Source organism: Papaver somniferum, chromosome 8 (assembly GCF_003573695.1).
Source record: "Papaver somniferum cultivar HN1 chromosome 8, ASM357369v1, whole genome shotgun sequence".
In the NCBI taxonomy this organism is placed as follows: domain Eukaryota; kingdom Viridiplantae; phylum Streptophyta; class Magnoliopsida; order Ranunculales; family Papaveraceae; genus Papaver; species Papaver somniferum.
In genome coordinates this window covers 109182830-109205366 of record NC_039365.1, presented here as the reverse complement: position 1 = coordinate 109205366, position 22537 = coordinate 109182830, and the positions used below count along the sequence as shown (strand labels likewise).

The window sequence follows — 22537 nt, the reverse complement described above, 5'->3', positions numbered from 1 at the left end:
GCCTATACATGAGAACCTTGCTAACCATGAATCATGTGGGTTTATATCAACGGATATGGTAGATTTTGAGGGCAAAAAATAATATGCAGCAACAAGCTGATTCTAATGTCGGGTTGAAATTAGTTGAGAGCATGGTGAAAACAAGGAGGAATTATTGGGAATAGATAATGGAATGAGGTTGAATTTGTAATGTGAAGCTTTTGATCTTAAAAATTAATGCGACCTATAGCCCAAAATTTTCAAATTAAAACATTTTGTAAATATTCAAAATTCTCGTATTAATGATGTATCACCGATAAAAACCAACATAATCTTTTGTATAGGTGTATTCCACCCGGCCTATATGATACCGATACATGATATTAACTACTTGGATCATGTGACAAGCTGATTTTCCATTTGGAATCCAAACAGGATTATATGCTTTTCTTTCTGAGTTTCTGAGAATGTTCAGCCATTTTAAAAAACTGACCCCATATTGTTGAATATGCTAAACTTTAAAGCCAATGATTTTTTCTGAATATATTTACGTAGTGACTTATAGTATCTGCACGAAAAAACACACTCTGATTTTATCAAACTCGGCTTCCCATTTCTAAACAGATATTAGTCCTTGAATCCCTAATTTGGTTGGGTTATATATGCTTTTCACTTCACAACCCAAAAAACTTGACGGGGATTATTGAAGGGGATCGATCTGAGTCGAGCTCTGCAACTCTGCGATCGAAACGGTGACAATTCTCAAAAAAAAGTTCTCGTTTTCTAAACTTCATCGTCATCAATTCAGGTGAAAATTTCGATTCAGGTTTTAGTTAGAGTAATCTCATAACCTTTTGCTTCAGGTGAAAATCATTAATATGTCTTAAAACTGAAATCGATAGAGGAATACTCAAATTCTCGATATGAATCTGAGATTTCAAAAAATTTTAGATCAAAAAATAATTTTGTTCCAATGAATCTTAGTCCATCAGTGTTCATTCCTGGTGAGATTATTGATGAGAGTGTTAATGAATGGAGGTTTAGCTCGATTGGAAGACTGGATTTTGTGAAATTGAAGAGATCAGTTGCAGAAGCAATTTTAAGGAAGAAATGGACTCTTACAGGTAAGTGTAAATTTATTCCTATTGGAAAAGGTTTCTTTATTATCAAACTAGAGAATAAGGTGGATATGAAACTTGTGTATGAAGGTTTCTGGGAGGTTGAATCTCAATATCTAAAGCTTCGATACTGGGAACGTGATTTTAAACTAGAGCAACAAAAATCTTCAAGTGCTTTTGTATGGATGTTATTTCCTGGTCTTAATATTCATTATTGGAGAGAAGACATTCTTATGTCTATGGGTAGTGCTATTGGTAGACCAATTCGTATTGATCCTACAACTTTGAATTTTTTTTGGGTATTATGCTAGCATTTTGGTGGAAATTGATCTTTCTAATGAAGTTCCAAATAAGGTAGTAGTTGAACCGAAGTATTGTAAATTTGAGCAAGAAATTAGAGTATCCAAACTACCTAAGTTTTGTAGTAAGTGCAAAATTGTGGGTCACTTGGTAACTGAGTGCAGAGTAGTAAGGAAAGAACAAAACCAAGGAGTGAAACATAATAATATGCATAAACCTCAATGGAGGTACACTCCAAAAAAGAAGTTACAATTCAAAGTTCAGGTGGACTTGATATTTGTTTTCCTTCTAATACTAGCTTGAAGTCAGGAAAAGATTGTGATGTGGAAGAAGTGGATGCAATAATTCATCCTATTCAGAATATTACTCCTCCAATTAATAAGGAGAAAGGATTTACAGGTCTTCTGGAGTCACCTAATGAATTTCCTTCTTTATCTGTGGGTAAACTTATTGATGTGGGTGCAAGTGTGCAGCCTTTACATTTAGTTATTGAAATACCATCTAGTGTAACAGTCCTAGAGAAAGTTAACAGTATACCTGCTGAGCCTGAGACAGTAGCAGTGACCAAAAATGTCCCAACTGAGATATTAACAACCCAAGTATTATCAAATATAAACACAGAGGTAACAAATTCAGATGGCTGGAAGGAAGTAAATAGTACTAATACCAACTTCAAAAAAGTGAACAACAATTCTAATCCAAGTAAAGCTTGTGCTTCTCCCAGTAAATTTCAAGCATTAATTTAGGTTGTTGAAAAACAGGATCAATTTTTTTCTAAGGTGATTAGTAAACCTGTTAAAGGGAAAAATGCTAAAGGTGTTCCTAATGTTATCACTAGGAAGCAAGCAAGTACTTCAGTTAAATCAAATGTTAGTGTAGGAGGTCCTAGTACTTCTCAGTTAACTCACTCTCAATGAAAGTGCTATATTGGAATATCAGAGGCTTGAAAAGAATTCAAGCCAAAGACAAACTGAGAAATTTAGTAAAAAAATTTAGTCCTTCATTACTATGGATACCTGAACCTAAAATAAAAGTTTCTAGTAGTTGAATTAAGAGTTTGAATCTAGTTGGGATGAGCAAAATGATTATACATAATTCTAGTGATACTACAAATGGTAATATATGGATTTTTTGTAATTCTTCTTTATCTAGACCAGTAGTGGTCTCATCTTCAAGTCAGACCATTACTGTTAAAGTTGGAGATGTTCTGGTAACTGGAATTCATGTAGCATGTCTCACTGTGGACAAAAGAGAATTATGGGAAGAGCTGATAGATATTAGTCAAATGAATTACCCGTGGATGATAATTGGGGACTTCAATGTAGTGTTGAGTTATGATGAAAAATTTGGAGGTAGAAGATTAATCAGAGTATTAATGCAAGATTTCAGAGACTGTTTAGAGTCATGCAATTTATTCAAGCCACAAGAACAAGAATCAAATTTTCTTGGTGCAATAATAGAGTTCGTAAAAAAATAATTTTATGTGATCTTGATAAAGCCTTATATAACCTTAAATGGTTGGAAAATTTTGATGGTTGGTCATATAAAGTAGGTGTAAGAGGTACATAAGATCATGGTCCATTATTTGGCTCTGTTGTGAATACTTGTAAACCTGTGAATGCTCCTTTCAGATATCAACATATTTGGACATCATCCTGGTTTCCTTGAAGTAATTAAGGATACATGGAATGAAGCAATGTCAGGTAATCCAGCTTTTTCTTTTATGAATAAGTTAAAGAGATTAAAAACAAAATTTTGAAGAAGTGGAACTGAGAGGTCTTTGGTGATCTCAGACTCATAGTAAAGAATACATAAGATGAGGTACTTGCAGCTTCTTTGTTATCATATGCATATCCTGAAAATATTGAGTTACTAAATAAATTGGTCACAGCAAGGGGAAGACATGAAATTGCTTCTCAGTAATATAATGAATTAATGAGAGTTAAGGCTAGAGTAAAATGGATAAAGAAAGGTGGTGCTAATAAAACATTCTTTCATGCATCTATTAAAATAAGATAATCGCAGAACAATGTTACAGAGCTGGAAAGCACATAGGGCAATGTAGTTACAGAACAAGCTCAAATTGCAAATATTTTGGGGGAACATTATAAAAAAGAAGTTTGAAAATCAGAATGTTACAATTCATGAGGAGATAATGAGAGTAATTCCTAAAATTCTAAATGATGAAGACAAAAAATTTCTTGATGTTGTTCTCATTGCAATGGAAATTAAAGAAGCATCTTTTGGCATGAATGCAAATAGTGCTCCAGGGCCAGATGGATTTCCTGGCAGTTTCTAAAATTTGCATGGGACATTATTGGTGCAGAATTAATTGAAGCAATTCAATACTGTTGGAATCACAAATTCATTCCTAAAGGCTTAAATTCCAACATTCTATTTGTTCTTCCTAAAATTCAGGGTGCAAGAAGAGAAGAGCAATTTAGGCCTATTGGCTTAGCAAATTTCATCTTCAAGATATTCACCAAAATTATTACTATTAGGGTAAGTACTATGATTGAGAGATTAATTTCTACTCAACAAGGTGCATTTATTAAGGGGAGGAATATTCATGATAAAATTGTGTTAGCTTCTGAAATGATTAATGAACTGAACATTAAGAGAAGAGGAGGAAATGTTGGACTTAAACTGGATATAACTCAACATATGACTCTTTAAGTTGGGATTTATTGTTTGAAGTGCTCAGAAGATTTGGATTCTCTGAAATTGGCATTATTTGTATCAGAAAGTATTTGAGTCTGCAATGATCTCTGTACTTGTCAATGGTGGTCCATGTGGATTTTTTGGTGTTGGAAAGGATCTCAGACAAGGTGATCCATTGTCACCCATCTTATTCATTCTTGCAGAGGAAGTTCTTAGCAGAAATTTAACAAAAAAGGTGCAGGAGGGAAAGATACAAGAAATGGTTACTAGAGGTAGTTTTCAGCCTCCACACTTAATGTTTGCTGATGATATCTTCATATTCTGCAATGGCCACAAAAAATCATTGCATAATTTGATGAACTTATTAAGCAAGTATCAACTTTCATCTGGACAAGTTGTGAATAGGAATAAAAGTAAATGTTTTGTAGGTGGAATTTCAAACGCAAGAAGAAATGGGATAACTGAATATCTGCAAATGGGACTATCAGAGTTGCTTGATACTTACTTGGGGGTTATCTTAAATCCTGGTAGAGTAAAATCATATCAAGTTTGGGGAATGGTGGAATTAATGCATAAGATGTTAGTTGGATGGATGGGTAAGTTATTAGCTTTCTCTACAAGATTAACTTTGGTAAAACATATTTTATGCAGTGTACCCATATATAATATGGCAGTCTACAAGTAGCCCAAAACTTTTATAAAGAAATGTGAGAAAATAATCAGGAATTTCCTATGGTCTGAAGATCCTGCTGTTAAGAAATTAATCATTGTTAAATGTAATGAAGTTAATGCTCTAATAATTGAAGGTGGCTTGGGATTAAGGAGATTGGAAGTGATGAATAAATCTTTGTTAACGAAACTCTTGTGGAAAATTGAAACAGAGGAGGTGGAATGGACTCAGTTTATGAGCGCAAAATACAAGAACAAGAATACTGAATGGATATCATCTTACAGACAATCCTCAATTTGGCCAGGAATTAAATGGGTCATTTCTGAGGTGAATGAAGGCAATAGATGGATAGTTGGTGATGGAAAAACAATATCTGTGTGGCAGGATAAATATATCAAGGAATATGCTTTAATTAAGAGGCATGCAGAATATGAGTACCAAAAATCTGTGGTGCCACATGGCACGACATTAAAGGTGGAATAACTTATTATTACAACAACGCATACTACATTTCCCCTTAGGATGCTAAGTTATGAAGTTATCTCTATCAACGTGTAGCTCAATGTTAAAGGTTGGAGTAGCAAAGTACGCTACAATGGAGTACACCAAATCACTACCGAGATTGCTTAGTTATTAAGCAATAGGTTGTAGTATAGGCACGTGGGTGTGTCTGTCTGTCAGAGGTAGCTGAACAGTCTGCACATCTTTGAGTACGAAGGCGCAGTCCTCAACCACGTGGGCTGAGAGTACGTGGCATCCTCTGACTGACGAAGGTACGCGGCCAACGAAGGTACAACTTTTACGGAGGATTCACTGTTCACGATGGCACGTGGAAGACGCTAAGGTGGCATCCTCTGATTGGCGAAGGTACGCGACCAACGAAGGTACAACTTGTACGGCGGGTTCACAGTTCATGATGGCACATGGAGGAAGCTAAGGTGGCATTGTCTGATTGGAGATGGTGGGCGGCCAACGAAGGTACTAGATTGACCAAGGACCATCAGATCTCGATGGAACATAAGACATCAAAGATATCCATGATGCATGTGGAGCTATAAATACCCATCCTCATCTCAAGAGAAAGGGGACAATTTGGGTTGGTTAGGAACTAGGGAAAAGGCTCTCTCTCTCTCTTTAATTCTAGAGCTTCATACTTTCTTCAATGGAGTTATTCCACTCAAATGTAAAAAGATCAATAATAAACTTATCATCTTTACCCGTGGACGTAGGTTAAGACTAACTGAACCACGTAATCTCTTGTGTGTTGATAACTTAGATGAACTTGCATTATCCTATCTCTTAGAGATTTACTTACTGAGTTATCTCTGTTTTCTGAGTGATCTCTGCATTCTGAGCTACCTATGTTTTCTGAGTTATCTTTTCATCTGAGATATCTCTTTATTTAGCTTATTTTCTTACTCGCCTCTGTATTACAGATGTACCTTTGTTTTCTTAACATCTGCTCTTGCGAAGTATCTTTACTTACTTAGTATATGATATTTTGAGTAGATCTTATTTCGAACATACCTCTTACTTACTCAACAATATCAGTTCAACTGAGGTATCCATACTACTTAATATATGATCCTCTGAGCTGCTCATATTACGTAGACTATGGGAAAATTAGTAGTCACAGTTTGGCGTTAGAAACGAGCTGGACCGAAAAGATCTTTAGATCTTCGTTGGAAGATCAGATCTAAGAAATAGAGAGTTGGATCTTACTTTCTAGGAAATATTTATCATTCTTTGTCAAGTTTTTCTAGTATTAAACCTTGAAAGAAGCTTGAAATCTTACGGATATACAAAAACTGTTTATGAAACGCCATTAAAAGCACTTTTAAAAGCTTAAAAAGCTATTATTTTATTGTTATTTGCTTGCTCATGGGCAAACCATCTCAATACCTTTGTCTTCGAGGGAACCTCAGTAAAAGTTTTGGAGTAAAATCCCTAAGGTTATTTATGAGCTGAGGGTCGTTTTATTTCGCACACGCCTTCTTTTACTCAGCTTGTGGTATTCTCTGTCATTTTTTAATATCTGAGTAAACCTTCTCTGGATCTGGATTCCTCCGTTTCCGAAGGAATCTCAATAAAAACTTTTGGAGTAAAATCCTGAAGGTTATTTATGAGCTGAGGGTCGTTTTCTTTCGCATACGCATTCTTTTACTCAGCTTGTAGTACTCTATGCCGTTTTTGAATATGAGGTTCATTTAGGAACTAAGTCCCAAACATTGGACAGTTCTATTAAATACGAACTCAGCAACATATCTCTGTTAAGTTCTAAACTAAACTTTTAATTTTTAATTTTTTTTATTTTCGTAATGGGGATACTAGGAACGTACCCTACCCTTTTTTTCTTTTTACTCTCAGGAAACGAAAATTCGAAGGTCAAAATTACGAAACCTTGGAGCGAAAATAAAGTTTATCTTTGGCTCGAATGTATTTAAATACATTGACAACAACCAAAGACTATTACGAAGATTGTCCTTGGTTCGTACATACCTAAGTAAGGACTTGGAGGGGCAAAAAACAAAGGTTCTCTTTGGCTCGAACGTGTCCATATACGTTCTCAGCAGCCAAAGAAAAAGGCGAAGGCTTTCCTTGGCTCGAAGGTATCCATGTACTTTCTCAACAGTCAAGGACAAAGATAAAGACAAAAACGAAGGTTGTCCTTGGATCGTACGTACCAAAGAACGAGCATCCAGGGGCAAAGACGAAGCTTATCTTTGGATCGAATGTATTTATACATAGACTAAGACAATTATGAAGGCTTCCCTTGGCTCGTACATATCTATGTATGAGTATACAGGGGCAAAAACGGAGCTTATCTTCGGCACGAATGTATTTATACACATTCTCAACAGCCAAAGACAATTATGAAGGGTGTCTTTGGATCTTACTTATCTAAGTACGAGCATCCAGGACAAATATGGAGCTTATCTTTGGCTCGAATGTATTTATATATATTCTCAACAGCCAAAGACAATTATGAAGACTGTCTTTGGCTCGTACATATCTATGTACGTGTATCCAAGGGCAAATACGAAGCCTATCTTTGGCTAGAATGTATTTATACACATTCTTAATAGCCAAAGACAATTACGAAGACTGTTCTTGGATCGTACATATTTAAGTACGAGCATCCAAGGGAAAAAATGAAGCTTATCTTTGGTTCGAATGTATTTATACACATTCTCAATAGCCAAAAACAATTACGAAGGCTGTCCTTGGATCATACGTATCTAAGTACGAACATCCAGGGGAAAAGATGGAGCTTATCTTTGGCTCGAATGTATTAATATACATTCTCAATATTCAAAGACAATTACGAAGACTGTTCTCGGATCGTACATATTTAAGTACGAGCAGCAAAGGGAAAATACGAAGCTTATCTTTGGCTCGAATGTATTTATACACATTATCAACAACCAAAGACAATCGTACGTATCTAAGTACGAGCATCCAGGGGAAAAGATGGAGCTTATCTTTGGATCGAATGTATTCATATACATTCTCAATAGCCAAAGACAATTACGAAGACTGCTCTTGGATCGTGCATATCTAAGTACGAGCAGCCAAGGGCAAATACGAATCTTATCTTTGGCTCGAATATTATTTATACACATTCTCAACAGCCAAAGACAATTACGAAGGCTGTCCTTGAATCGTACATATCTAAATACGAGCATCCAGGGGCAAAGATGGAGATTATCTTTGGATCGAATGTATTCATATACATTCTCAATAGCCAAAGACAATTACGAAGATTGTTCTTGGATCATGCATATCTAAGTACGAGCATCCAAGGGCAAATACGAAGCTTATCTTTGGCTCAAATGTATTTATACACATTTTCAACAACCAAAGACAATTACGAAGGCTGTTCTTGGATCATACGTATCCAAGTACGAGCATCCAGGGGCAAAGATGGATCTTATCTTTGGCTCAAATGTATTTATATGCATTCTCAACAGCCAAAGACAATTACAAAGAGTGCCTTTGGCTCGTACATATCTAAGTACGAGCAGCTAAGGGCATATACGAAGCTTATCTTTCGCTCGAATGTATTTATACACATTCTCAACAACCAAAGACAATTATGAAGGCATCCCGTGGCTCGTACGTACCTAAGTATGAGCAACCAAGGGAAAAGACGGAGCTTATCTTTGGCTCGCGTGTATTTATATGCATTCTCAACAGCCAAAGACAATCACGAAGACTGTCTTTGGCTCGTACATATCTAAATACGAGCATCTAAGGGAATATACAAAGCTTATCTTTGGCTCGAATGTATTTATACACATTCTCGACAGCCAAAGACAATTACGAAGGCTGCCCGTGGCTCGCACGTACTTAAGTATGAGCATCCAGGGGAAAAGATGGAGCTTATCTTTGGCTCGAGTGTATTCATATGCATTCTCAACAGCCAAAGACAATTATAAAGACTTTCCTTGGCTCGTACATATCTAAGTGTGAGCAATTAGGGACGAAGATGAAACGTAATGACGAAGGTTCAAAATACAACTCGCATGGAAGGACAAAGCTTCGTTTATCTAAAATTCTTAAGCTTATCGCTTTACGAATTTTCGGGGGGCAAAAGAAGGTATGTAGCATCAACATCATCAACGAAGGTCAACCCCCCCAAACCGGACCTACAAACGGAGGTGGAGGTCATAATAATTGGAGCCAAAGACATCAACAATGGTTGTATTTTGCAACTTAAGTATGAATCCGAAGGTATGCATGGGAGCGAAGCCCCTTAAAGGAGGACTCACCACCGTCAGGCATACATGGGAGCGAAGCCCCTTAAAGGCAGACTCACCACCTTCAACCATGCATGTGAGCGAAGCCCCTTAAAGGCATACTCACCACCGTCAGGCATACATAGGAGCGAAGCCCCTTAAAGGCAGACTCACCACCGTCAAGCATGCATGTGAGCGAAGCCTGTTAAAGGAAGACTCACCATTGCAAAGAATGGGTTATTCAATCCAAAGCTACGAATATACAAGTCAACAAATCCCGTGTGAGTAGGTGTATGCATACTCAACGAGGCTACAAACCATACTCAGCTATGAGGTGTCACACTATGACGCATAAGCAGACGCAACCTATCAACCAACGAGTGCGATGCTCCCAGTCTAGAAATGTACGAAGCCTGTATATATTTGTATACCCACAAGTGCACAACTCAAATGCAACGAAGAACGAAGTCTGTATACATATTTATACCCCAACTCTCCAACCTGAGGAACATACGAAGGGCCAAAGACTAATGCAAGGGGCAGTTCGTTGCAAGAAGAAATTCTTCAATACTAAGAAGAAGCAACAATTCAATCCTAGAGGGTACCCTTCGAATACACAGGGTGCCAAAGGAATTTGTATTTCTATGCAAGAACGAAGCCTACAAGAGCAACTCACTGCAACCATAATGAAGCCTATAAGGGGCATCTCACTACACGCAAAGTACCATGTGACACCCGTTAAATAAAAGGAAGCTCCTCAGGAAAAACATGTAGCTGACACTGACGAGGAGGCAACCTCAAATTACGCAGACGAAGTCTCCATAAATGCAAATACTTTTCCTTTCAAAAGCTGCAAGAATCAGCTTTCAAAAGCAAAAGGGGTCAAACATACATCAATCATGGCGCCTCTACAACATCAGTTAAAAACAACTAATATATGTTGAAGGTAATACAATTGTAAGGTATGCTCATATACGTAGAAATCAATATAAAGCTTGGATTTGGAATGTAGCTTTTAATGCGTGTGAAATGAAACAAACATGCAAAAACAAAGGATTAGAACTGACTCCCACTGTCAGAATTGACGACAAAAATGAAGGGTTAGAAATGACACCCATCGTCAGAATTGACGATGAGGCAAGGAACGGCATAACTGCGCATATGCCAATCTCGGATCCTCAGGGCAAATGAATCCCAGTAAGAGGTAAATAATAAGCAATATATCTCATAAATAGAAATACCTTATCGAAGTAAAGCAGCCTTTGCGCTGAACGCGGAGGGTCACAGGAAATATTTTGCCCACGTAGGGACCCTCGCCGCCACGGTACCTTCTGGCTAAAGGATACTCTGGTAGGACGTAGAATGTTCTACCAAGGTTAATCATACCTTAGCACCGAGCGATGACTTGATTGTGAAACAAACTAAACATACTATGTCATAAATATTGTGCAACAAAGCAAGAAAATATTGCAACACACATTACCCAAAGGTGATAAATACCAAATGGCGTATGTATGTATTTTATTTATGCAGGTACAACAATACGGTAAAAAGGTTAACCAAAGATAAAGGTTCCAAAAGGTATACTTCCGTTGCAAAGGTGTGAAGTTACAACAACGAAGGTGCACCAGGAAACAACTCCATACCAGGCAAGTAAAGAGACATCTTAGAGTCACCTTAGCCGAAAGAAAAACTAAAAGGTAAATAATATACACCTGAGAAATAAGTTCAAACTTATCTTAAACTCAGTTACATGATATGAGGGGATACCTTCTGGCAACGTTATATCTTGCTCGGGTACCGACTGGTTCAAAATGATAGCAAAAATACCTAAGCAGCAAGCGCAGGCTCCGCTTTTAAAAGGGGTGAAAACCACTATGCCGGTCTCAGCTTTCATTAACGAAGGCGTGGATACATACATACATACACGCATACATATATATATGTATACATATATACACATATACATACGTACACACATACATACTTGTATATATACAGATATTCATATATTTGTGTGATAATATTAGCATCAGAACCTTGTTCAATACTTCGAGGGTACCTCAGAAAATTACTTCGAGGGTAGCTCAGCAAATTATTTCGAAGGTACCTCAGTAAATTATTTCGATACTTCAATACTTCGAGGATACCTCAGTAATATACTTCGATACTTCTATGGTACTTCATCGGAAATATATTTCGATACTTCGAGGGTACCTCAGCAAATTACTTCAAGGGTACCTCAGCAAATTACTTTGATACTTCTATACTTCGAGGATACCTCAGCAAATTACTTCGATACTTCTATACTTCGAGGGTACCTCAGTAAACTGCTTCGATACTTCTCTACATCGGCAAACTACTTCAATTTGTCGAGGGTCCCTCGGTAAAATACATTAATACGTCAAGGGTACCTCAGTAAATTACTTTCATACTTCAATGGTACATCGGCGAATTTACTTCAAGGATACCCCAGCAAGCTGCTTCGAAGGTATCTCAGCAAACTTAATTGATATTGCGATGAAAATCTTCATCGAAATAAACGAAGGAGGATAAAGATTTTTTCCTTAAGGGTCATTCTTCGAACAACCCTCAAGAAAAGGGGCAAACTGTGAGTACCAAAAATATGTTGTGCCACATGGCACAACATTAAAGGTGGAGTAACTTATTATGTTACAACATCGCATACTACATCTCTCCTTAGGATGCTAAGTTGTGAAGTTATCTCTATCAACGTTTGGCACAATGTTAAAGGTTAGAGTAGCAAAGTATGCTACAATGGAGTACACCAAATCACTACCAAAATTGCTTAGTTATTAAGCAATAGGTTGTAGTATAGGCACGTGGGTGTGTCTGTCTGTCATAGGTAACTGAGCAGTCTGAACAACTTTCAGTACGAAGGCGCAATCCTCAACCACGTGGGCTCAGAGTACGTGGAATCCTCTGACTGGCAAAGATACGCGTTCAACGAAGGTACAACTTGTACAGAGGATTCACAGTTCACGATGGCACATGGAGGACGCTAAGGTGGCATCCTCTGATTGGCAAAGGTATGCAGCCAACGAAGGTACAACTTGTACGGAGGGTTCACAGTTCACGATGACACATAGAGGAAGCTAAGGTGGCATTGTCTGATTGGAGATGGTGGGAGGCCAACGAAGGTACTAGATTGACCAAGGACCATCAGATCTCGATGGAACATAAGACATCAAAGATATCCAATGTGGAGCTATATATACCCATCCTCATCTCAAGAGAAAGGGGAAAATTTGGGTTGGTTAGGAACTAGGGAAAAGGCTTTCTCTCTCTTTCTCTTTACTTCAAGAGCTTCATACTTTCTTCAATGGAGTTTTCCCACTCAAATGTAACAAGATCAATAATAAAATTATCATCTTTACCCGTGGACGTAGGTTAAGATTAACCGAACCACTTAATATCTTGTGTGTTGATAACTTGGATGCACTTACATTATCTTCTCTCTTAGAGATTTACTTACTGATTTATCTCTGATTTCTGAGTTATCTCTGTATTCTGAGTTATCTGTTCATCTGAGATATCTCTTTATTTAGCTTATTTGCTTACTCTCCTCTGTATTACAGAGATACCTTTGTTTTCTTAACATCTGCTCGTGCGAAGTACCTTTACTTACTTAGTATATGATATCATGAGTAGATCTTATTTCGAACATACCTTTTACTTACTCAACAATATCAGTTCAACCGAGGTATCCATACTACTTAGTGTATGATCCTCTGAGATGCTCATATTACGTAGACTATGGGAAAATTAGTAGTCACACAGAAGATCCTTATGTCTAGATGAATATGGACTTAAAGGTAGCTAACCCAATTGTGGATGGTGTATGGAAAATCCCAGAGCAAATGTTCAATTTTTTTTAGAGGAATGATGTACCAGCAATTGGTGGTGGCTCTGACAAGGTGATATGGGAGAAGTATCTAAATGCAAAATTCTCTATTGCCAATGCAGCTCAACAGATAAGGAATAAATATGCCGTGATTTCTTGGACAAAGCAAATCTGGAAACCATGTGTACACCCTTATACATCTACCAATCTATGGAAAATCTTAAGAGGATCTTGTGCCACTGAGGAAACTGTAAGGATAAAAGGTTTTTTGACAGTTTCAAAATGCTATTTATGTGGCAATGCACAAGACACAATGGATCATATACTATGGGAGTGTACATTTAGCACAAAGATATGGCATTGGTTGGGAGGAATCTTTTGTTTTCTTAATCTTTCATCATTTGAGGATGTTCTGAAATTTGTTGAGGGTTAAAGTAGTGCAATTCAAGAAGTATGGTATAACTGTGCATTTAAGGTGATGGTTGAGCTCTGACATACAAGAAATAAGAAGATTTATGAGAATGAGGAGCCTAACTTTGAAAAGTTCAAACAGAGAATTTTGTCTTACACAAGGGAATGTGGAATAAAAATTAAAGGCTCAAAATGGGGGAATATGTATGACCTACAAATTTTACTTCATTTTGGAATCATAGGAATTAAAACACACATGACAAATGTAAATCAATGCTTCTTCAAATTGCCTACAAGAGGACAAGTGCTCATATGCTGTGATGGAGCATCAAAGGGTAACCCTGGAAATGCATGACTGTGATTTGTGGCAAGGAATGACAAAGGTGGATGCCTGGGAGCAGGTTCTGGTGGTTTGGGGATAACAACTAATTATCTGGCAGAAGTAATGGCTTTGGTGGTTGCTGGTGACTGTGAAGAAAAGGTATGAGAATGTATGTTTCAGTCTTGATTCTAAAGCAGTGTTGTTAGCTTTCAGCAGTGATAGAATACCCTGGATTGTTGTGAATAGGTGGAACAATATTAGAAAACATATATCAAGAATCACATTCACTCACTCATATAGGGAGATAAATTTTTCTGCTGACAAAATGACTAAACAGAGTGTACTTCTTGCAAGAGGAACAGTTATATATTATGAAGACAAGCCATACTTTCTGAATCAGTTGGAGAGTGAAGATGGTATTTACTTTAGGTTCAGTTCTTGAAGAATGATGTAGTGATGTCTGTCTGCTCTGCTCTGTTGAGCTCTTTGTAATTTACTGAGTAGTATGCCTTGCTGTCTGTTACAGCTCATTTATTTGGGCTTACCTTACTGGGCTTTGTTTTTATTTTGGGTCTTAGCCTTGAAAATGTCTTGGCCTCATCGTAAGTTGTAATTTTGATTAATTTGGTAATAAAATTTCATGATTAAGGAAAAAAAAACAACCCAAAAAACAAATGCCAGATTAACAGTTATCAGTCATGAGTTTTTGTACATATGATTTGCATACATGTTGATAGAAACTCATTCTCATCACTTTTTCCCTTCCTCATATGCATCACTGATTTGTTTCCTTTGAGCTGCCCTTCTTGAGAGTTTCAAAGAAATTAAGGTTATCAAAGTTGCAGTAGGTACAAAGATAACGTCAGGAATTACTTTGATCATATTAAGCTGTGGAATACATTCTCCTGCCCTTTTCATTGCCATGGCTGCTGGTGGTGCTGCTACTCCTAACATTATTGTGACATCGTCCAATGTACTAAGACTTATATTAGACGTCATAAATTTCACAAACATATCCTTTTTATCCTCCTCTTCCTTGCCGCTTTTCCATCTATTGTAAAAACTCTGCATGTTCATTGTGTTTCTTTTTCGATTAACATGTGTCATTTATAAATTATATGTAACTATATAAGTCAGAATGGAGAAAGAAGCAATTGCATAGCTATATATTTACTGACCTCCACGACATCAAGTGGTGGTACATCATAATGCTTTCCAGGCAATGCGGCATTCACCGTGCTGCATGCTTACTTGATATCAGTAAGCAAATAATACAAGCACTGCTCATCCAAATTTGAGATCTGATCAAAATGCTTATGTAATTACAATAAAAGAGGGTTTGTGTAATACCTGAAGATATCAAGGACAGCAATATGGAAGTCATCAAATTCTTTGACATCTTTTTTAACAAATTGCCCATAGAGTGTATCTGTTAACATGCTCACTGAAGGAACCCCTGAAATTGATAAAAAAGAAATGGACGAATTCAGTGAATACAATAAGCCAATTCAGAACCATTCAGTTTCAAACGAAGACCCAATATTTTCAACAAAAGAGAAAAACAAGAAAACAATGATCAGTTCAAATACAGAAGAATACATATCGATTAACCTTTCCCCATCACACTCATAAGCATTCCCATCTTTATTAGAAAAAGGTAGAGAGAGTTACCCAAATAAGTTGGCTAAAATGATCTCTTATTTATACAGAGAGAGAAAGAAGAAAAATCTCCTCATCAAGAACTTGAAGAATGAGAGAAGCCATTGAAAGGGAATTGCTTGTGAAGTTTTTGTTGGGAAAAGAAGAAGCATGGAATCTATTCACATGCTTTACCTCCTAGTTTGGTTTTTCTTATTCTATGAATACTTTGATTCCTAACTTGACTTAAGACTTTACTCATTAGCTATATTTAGGGTTATACTCTTCCTTTGATCAAAGCTTAAGGAACCCCTGCGCTACTGTAATCTCGTTCTGCATCTGTAAATTTGATTTACACCTAAGCCTTTCAAACAGTTCTAACTTCTAACCATGAGAACTCTGTCTCACCCACAATATTGCCCTTCATTTGGTTGTACAAATCACTAACATTCTTGAATCTGGCTTTGACAAAATCTGATGTATTGACTACTTTAAACCATATGCTTTAAATGACTTGAATATCGAACCAATAAAGACAATACCTCTTCCTTTTGACCAAGCTTCAATAGCAGTTCAAAATTCATGTAATCCCTTCATGTGATCCTCCGATTACAGCGCATTCATCTCTCCCCGAAAAATCAACTTCTAGATTCTAGCCATCTGAACACCTTCCATGAGCGTATCGTATGACTCCTTGAATTAACTAAAGCGAACTCTGAGTTTTGGTTGTTTCCGTACACTTATAATACGTTCACAATATAAGCTCATTAGCATTTCCATGTAGATTCAGAACTGAGCACATAAAGAGATACAAAACACTGTAGAACCTAATTTCTTTGGTTTGCCTTTAGCTTAATGTTGTGCTTCCTCCCTTCATACTCATAGCAATTATGACGAGATAATCATAACAAAAAGCAGCTCATAAGTCAGAAAACGGATAATATAAAGAAGAGGTAAAAGTGGTAACAGTTCATATTTTTTCGATTAGGATTTAACCTAAATAAGCTGTTTCCCCTACATGTGCATTCCTAGTTGTCCTAGAACCCTGTGTACCACTTCCCACTGTGAATGCGTTCTATCGCCTGCGGCGAACTCCCAAACCCTGTTGTTAATTTCAATAACACTACAACCAGCCTCTTTCTTGGCTTTGTTTTTCCTCATTAATACCTTCATGTCCTCCACATCTCTCCATCTTCTCTGTCCAGCATACAAGTTTCTCATCATCACATAATTCCCGTCATTCAGAGGTTCCAATTCAAATGCCTCCTTCATTACCTTTTCGGCTTTAATAACATCACCATGGCAACTACACGCAAACATAAATGAACTCAAAATTATTCCATTAACTTCTGTACCAATCCCTTCAATCAGTTTTTCCGCTTCATCTAAAAACCCAGATCTTCCTAATATATCTATCAGACACCCATAATGCTCAATTCTTGGCGTGACCCCAAACTGTTCCATTGCCGCAAACCATTTTCTGCCTTCATCAACAAGACCTCCATGATTACAGGCAGATAATACCGCAACAAATGTGACTGAATTCGGTTTAATGCCTTCACTTTGCATCTCATTGAACACCTCCAATGCTTCCTTAGCAAACCCATTAATGGCAAACCCATTGATCACAGCATTCCAAGAGGTAGTTGCTTTATTTGACATGCCATCAAAAAATTGTTTTGCTTTCAGAATTTCACCACATTTTGAATACATATCCACTAATGCAGTGCATACATTGCTTGACCTGTCAAGTTTTTTCCTTCGAACAAACTCATGAACCCAACCTCCAAAATCTATAGCACCAAAATCAGCAATGGCTGGTAGAATGCTCACAATTGTAACTTCATCTGGTTCAAGAGGTGAATCTGATTGCATATCTCTAAACAAATCTAACGCTTTATTTGGTTGCTTATTCTGGCAATAGCCACTGATCATTGCATTCCACGAAACAAGATTCTTTTCAGGCATTTCATCAAATAGTGATCTAGCTGTAACAAGATCACCATTTCTACAACACCCAGATATCAAAGTAGTCCATGAGACAACGTTTCTTTCAGGCATTTTACCAAACAAATCCTTAGCCGCACTCAGATCCCCCGATTTGACATACGCATCTATCATCGCATTATAAGCTGCTGAATCTTTTTCGGGCATTAAATCAAACAATTCCTTTGATTTTGTAGTATCGCCTGATTTAGCAAACCCAATAAACAAAGTTGTCCAACAAACTTGATTTTTTTGAGGCATTTCATCAAACAATTGTTCAGCGAACACTAAATTTCCTAACCTCACATGCATATCAACCAATGCAGTTGATACAAATAAATCAGAACACAAACCCATTTTAACAACTTGATCATGGAGCTGATTAGCCTCTTTAACGGCTAAATAACATCCACAAGACTTGAACAAAAATGGAAATGTATAACTATCAGGAACAAAGAGACTTTCATTTCTAAGATGTTTATAGAGAGTAATAGACTCTTTAAATTGGCCATTGTCACTATACCCTTTGATCATTGAATTACATAAGAATGTGTCATGTTTATGAATCCGGAGATCGAAAACACGGCGAGCATGTAGAATTGTGGCATTTCGGTTGGAAGATTTGCCAGCAATGGTGATTGAACAACAAGCATTGATGAATTTCGTTAAGAGATTTACATTAGAATCTAAGGAATTTATAAGCATGAAACCATGGATTTGAAGGATAGAGCTTCTAGTGTTTGGCCTTTGTAAGAGAGAGAGACATTTCCTCTCTGTTAGACTCCAGAGTGACTGTTGTTCTACTACTCTCATGGAAAGTGAAACATAACAAGTTCGCCTCATTTTTTCGGCATTAAGGTGGTTCTGCTTAGTTTTATAGAGAAACAGAAGGCAAAAAATAAAACATTCAGGCCACCGAAGGAAGGAAGTGCCTGGCCCAGTACTCTCTGCATCTGCTTTTGAGGAAAGAGTCGAGTAATTCTGGACGGACCATCATTTTGAACAACGTATAGATGCATCAAAAGTGGGGCGCAGCTCCTAAGACAAACATGGTCCCATTTTTGAGATTTGTTTGTGTCTGCAATGTTTTTGCGTAGCCCTGCAAATTTTTGACGAGAAAAAATGTAAAAAATCAGAATTTGGACAAATACTGGTTTGTCGATTTGTCGCTACAACAGGTCCTAAAGAATATCAAGGTACTGGTCTTGCCAACGGAAAAAAGTGTCGTCTCTGCAGTTAATACTGGCTCAACAACAATATTTTGAGTTATTTGAATATCTCTTAAACTTTTTAAAACAAAAGTAACTTCTGGTATTTCATTCATGTTATCAATTTTTAAATTCCGATGATAGTTGAGGGTGAATCTTCTTTGTACCTTTTGATAGTTGTTTCTGATCATTCCAAGTCCTCAGCCTCAAACTCAACATTTGCATGTTGCATATCCCCTGCCCTGCTAAAAGCTAGGTTTGCTCCTTGATGTACTTCAAGTTTGTTGGAAGAGGTTATCCTATATAATTGCTAGTTCCAATGAAAGCACCTTAAATGTGGTAGTAATTAGACATATAAATAAGGCGGCAAAACCATTTATTTTGGAAAATGCAAATACTAGCTCTAACACCAAATTGGTTATTATGCTGCACAAGGATATTATTTTCTTCAAAAGTTATGATATTCTTGATGTGGTACAAATTGGTAAGAATGTGACTCTGATTATGGTGGATTTTGTTATAGGATCACGAGAATTCTTTTATGTTCTTGGCGGTTTGTTTCGCATTCAATATAATTTTCCTGAGAAATCCAGATGTGTCAGCAAACACAAGCACAAGTGATTGCCCAATCATCATCCATATTATCTTCAATGAAACAAGAGGTTAACCAATCATAGAAGTTATTGGCATTCCTAAAATGATTACTTTGTAATATCTTTACAAACATATATGGCAAAAGGACAAGTCATGAAGATATTTTAAAAAAAGGTGCACAACGAATCAAGTAATTGAAGATGCTGGAGATTTTGGCATTTGTAGGGAGAATTCGATAAGCATATTTCCATATGAACAATTTGATTGTTGGGGAAGTATCCAGTTTCCTTACCTTGTTCCTAGTGTTGGTGTGGGCATCATTTCCATATTTTTGTTCTATTTTCACCTTGTAGCGAAAACTGGCAGTGAAATTTCATTTTTCAGTAAAAGCCCAAATGATAGTATCTTCTTCCTAAAGGTTGAAGTAGGTTTGCTTGATGGCATTTCCTTTTCTCCATGTTAAACCAATTTTCAATCTTCTGGTCCACCCCCTACATTTTTCATCCCCTCTCCTACAGAAAAAACTTGTAATACCAACTCCATTTGTAATGACGTCTATGGTTGTTGACTGAGACATGCATTATACTTACAAGGCTCTTGCTTGTGAACTAATTTCACTACACTATGTATGAATGCTATGAAGATACCCTGGTTGTTCGCCGTTCAACAATTCTTGTTTGGGAAGTTCATAGCATTCATACATAGTGTTATGATCCGATTCTTATTTCCATCTCGAATGCAAATATATTTCACCATAGTAATGTCATCAGGGAAGTAAGTTGGTTTGGTTGTGTGAATGATAGGATCCCTGATCCACATATTGATATTAACTTTACTATTATTTTTTATTTCTTAAATATTGATTTAGTTGGTTATCCCTTTTTAAATTTCTAAATCCAAGAATATCCCATCTTAGGCTAGTATCTAATTTAAGATTATTATTATCCTTACTATACTATACCTTTATGATTGGAGATAGAGGGAGTCATATTCCTATAAGAGTCTCCAACCAACTTTAGTTAACACAATATAGTTGAAGAGCTCAATGTTCATGAAGCATAAAGCCCCCCATGTTTTTGAGGTTGCGGATAAAACCCCAAGATTTCAGGAATATATTCCGACAGAACTTTTAATGTATTTTTCCCAGATATTTTGTTGTTTTTGACTTTGTTAAGATTATTGCAGTTCTTCTTTGGTAAGTTCATTTGACAGATATTTGAAATAGAAGTAAGTAATAAGGGTGGATTTCTCCAGTTGGAAAAAACTTCTTACTTTTCCAACCTGCGACCCTGAGTTTTAGTTTGTCCACACATGGTTTGAAAGAATAATTTAATTTTGTTGGTGAAGAGCGGAGATACCAAATATTTTTCATGTACTAAATAATATTCCAGATGTGCTAAAATTAATTAGCTTCCTTGAAGTTCGTTGAAATATTCAAATAAAGCCACCAAATTGTTTCACTCCTCCCTGTTAGCTTTGTAGAAGATCACGCAGTCATCGACAGAAAGAAGACGACTAATATGAGAAGCATTTTTAAACACCTTGATGTCATTTAGTTTTATATTAATATGTGGAATTTTCTAGTATTAAATTCTTAATTACGATCATCTAAATCAAGTATGCCACCACTAAACTAGTGTTCTGGATTCGTCATTCAGAAGGATATCAGTATCAAAATTTTCAAATAATTTCATGATTTTCATTATAACAGATTCAGAACTAACATAACTAACTAATCAGGATACCTTTAGTATTTCCGAGGCCATATAAAAGGAATTCCCAACCTAATACCTCACAAAGACCAAGACAAAATATATATGGTGGACCTTTTTTACCAACTTCGAATTCACGCCCAAAATATATGAGGACCAAATCTTCACTTTCTAGTTCAAATATTCCTCATGGAGTGTATGAACAAAAAAAAATGGAAGTTAAATTTACCTTACATATCCAACACTAAGCTACGTGAAAATTAACATTTTCCTCGAACCTACACCAAGGTTAAAAACAATATAATTATTGGTTCACAAACGGCCTTCACTTTGCTACTACCCACTTAATTTCACAATGATCATATGTACTCCAGCACCAACCTCGTGCATACATCCAAGGCCAGCTCTCCTTATCCAGTGTGATGATACATGTCAATTACAGAGACTTCATATATATACCCCAAAGAAAAAAGAACACAATTAAATATATAGTGATTGAGAGAAAGTCAAGGCGTTAGAGGACGATTTTCTGGCGACGTTGACTTAAGTCAAGAGTTCTTTTTCTTTGTTGCTATTGAAATTTTTCCTTGTTTTATGTGTTTTTATGGTGATTTTTGGGATAATGGTTGGTGTTCTTTTTCATTTTATTAGTCAAATTTTCTTTCTTTTTCTTTGCGATTTATTTTTCTTAGTCTATTCATGGTTTCTACTGGATCGTGTTTGTATTTGAAGGGGTTTTCTTCCCCTTGTAGTGGAGTTGATTCTGGTAATGTATATGATAATCATATAGGGGTTGTGGATGGTGGATTTTCGACAAAGGATAAAATCGTAAAATCATAATTGTAGTACTCCTGATCCAGCAATCAGATGAGTGTTGAGACTCATGTCTCTCGTCGAAAGCATGAAAGCTCATGCCACAAAATCTCTGACTGAGAATGCTGTCTCTCAGAGTATATGTAGATGTGTAGTCTCTCAGCTGAGGCAACGACACATCTCATAAACACTGAGCAATATCAGTAATTATTTCTATATAGAATCGAAAGATTGGACGGCTCCTTAACAACTTTCCTGCTAGTATAGAGCAATAACGCTTTTAGGATGCAACAAGGTTTTCCCTGACTATATAAAGGAAATATGACGTTTCAACAAGCTCACATCTCTCAAGTCTCAGATAATTAATGCTCCTAGACAACATGCCTGCTAGTATAGAGCCATCAATTAATTATCTCTAATCGTTAACTGAATATTCAACAATATTCTACGATCCTTCGTAATATTTCGTCACTTCAATTTGTGGTTCTTCCCAGCAGAATATCATGGGTTAGTGATAAATA

At 36.6% G+C, this 22537-nt stretch overlaps 2 protein-coding genes across 6 annotated transcripts; one reads left to right on the top strand and one right to left on the bottom strand.

Moving 5' to 3' along the window:
• The first annotated feature begins 2478 nt into the window (after nt 1-2478).
• On the top strand, nt 2479-5211 carry LOC113305910. Its single transcript, XM_026554899.1, has 5 exons — nt 2479-2749; nt 3029-3100; nt 3724-3899; nt 4141-4654; nt 4865-5211. Exons 1-5 carry the CDS (start codon nt 2479-2481, stop codon nt 5209-5211), a joined length of 1380 nt encoding a protein of 459 aa, XP_026410684.1.
• Nucleotides 5212-14639: 9428 nt separating this feature from the next.
• Nucleotides 14640-18624, bottom strand: LOC113302548 (pentatricopeptide repeat-containing protein At2g44880-like). 5 transcript variants are annotated; one of them, XR_003336940.1, is made up of 4 exons: nt 15677-15731; nt 15416-15521; nt 15244-15315; nt 14640-15130 (listed from the first exon to the last, which is right to left on the bottom strand). XR_003336940.1 is itself a non-coding variant. In XM_026551478.1 (4 exons), the coding sequence occupies exon 1, from the start codon at nt 18530-18532 to the stop codon at nt 16718-16720; it is 1815 nt and encodes a 604-aa protein (XP_026407263.1). In that variant the 5' UTR covers nt 18533-18624; the 3' UTR covers nt 14640-15130; nt 15244-15304; nt 15416-15521; nt 16246-16717. The 5 variants fall into 5 exon arrangements, 3 of the variants coding, with proteins under 3 accessions (XP_026407263.1, XP_026407260.1, XP_026407262.1); XR_003336939.1 differs by having other exon boundaries at nt 15244-15345; nt 15665-15730; XM_026551478.1 differs by lacking the exon at nt 15677-15731 and adding an exon at nt 16246-18624 and having other exon boundaries at nt 15244-15304.
• Nucleotides 18625-22537: the final 3913 nt, after the last annotated feature.

Bases quoted from the DNA above. Each gene is read 5' to 3' on its own strand.
- LOC113302548 (XM_026551478.1), bottom strand. From the start codon at position 18,532: ATGAGGCGAACTTGTTATGTTTCACTTTCCATGAGAGTAGTAGAACAA.
- LOC113305910 (XM_026554899.1), top strand. From the start codon at position 2,479: ATGATTATACATAATTCTAGTGATACTACAAATGGTAATATATGGATT. The intron at 3,101-3,723 runs GTAATCCAGCTT...TTATTGGTGCAG, and splicing joins ATGGAATGAAGCAATGTCAG to AATTAATTGAAGCAATTCAA. The intron at 3,900-4,140 runs GTAAGTACTATG...TATTTGTATCAG, and splicing joins CCAAAATTATTACTATTAGG to AAAGTATTTGAGTCTGCAAT.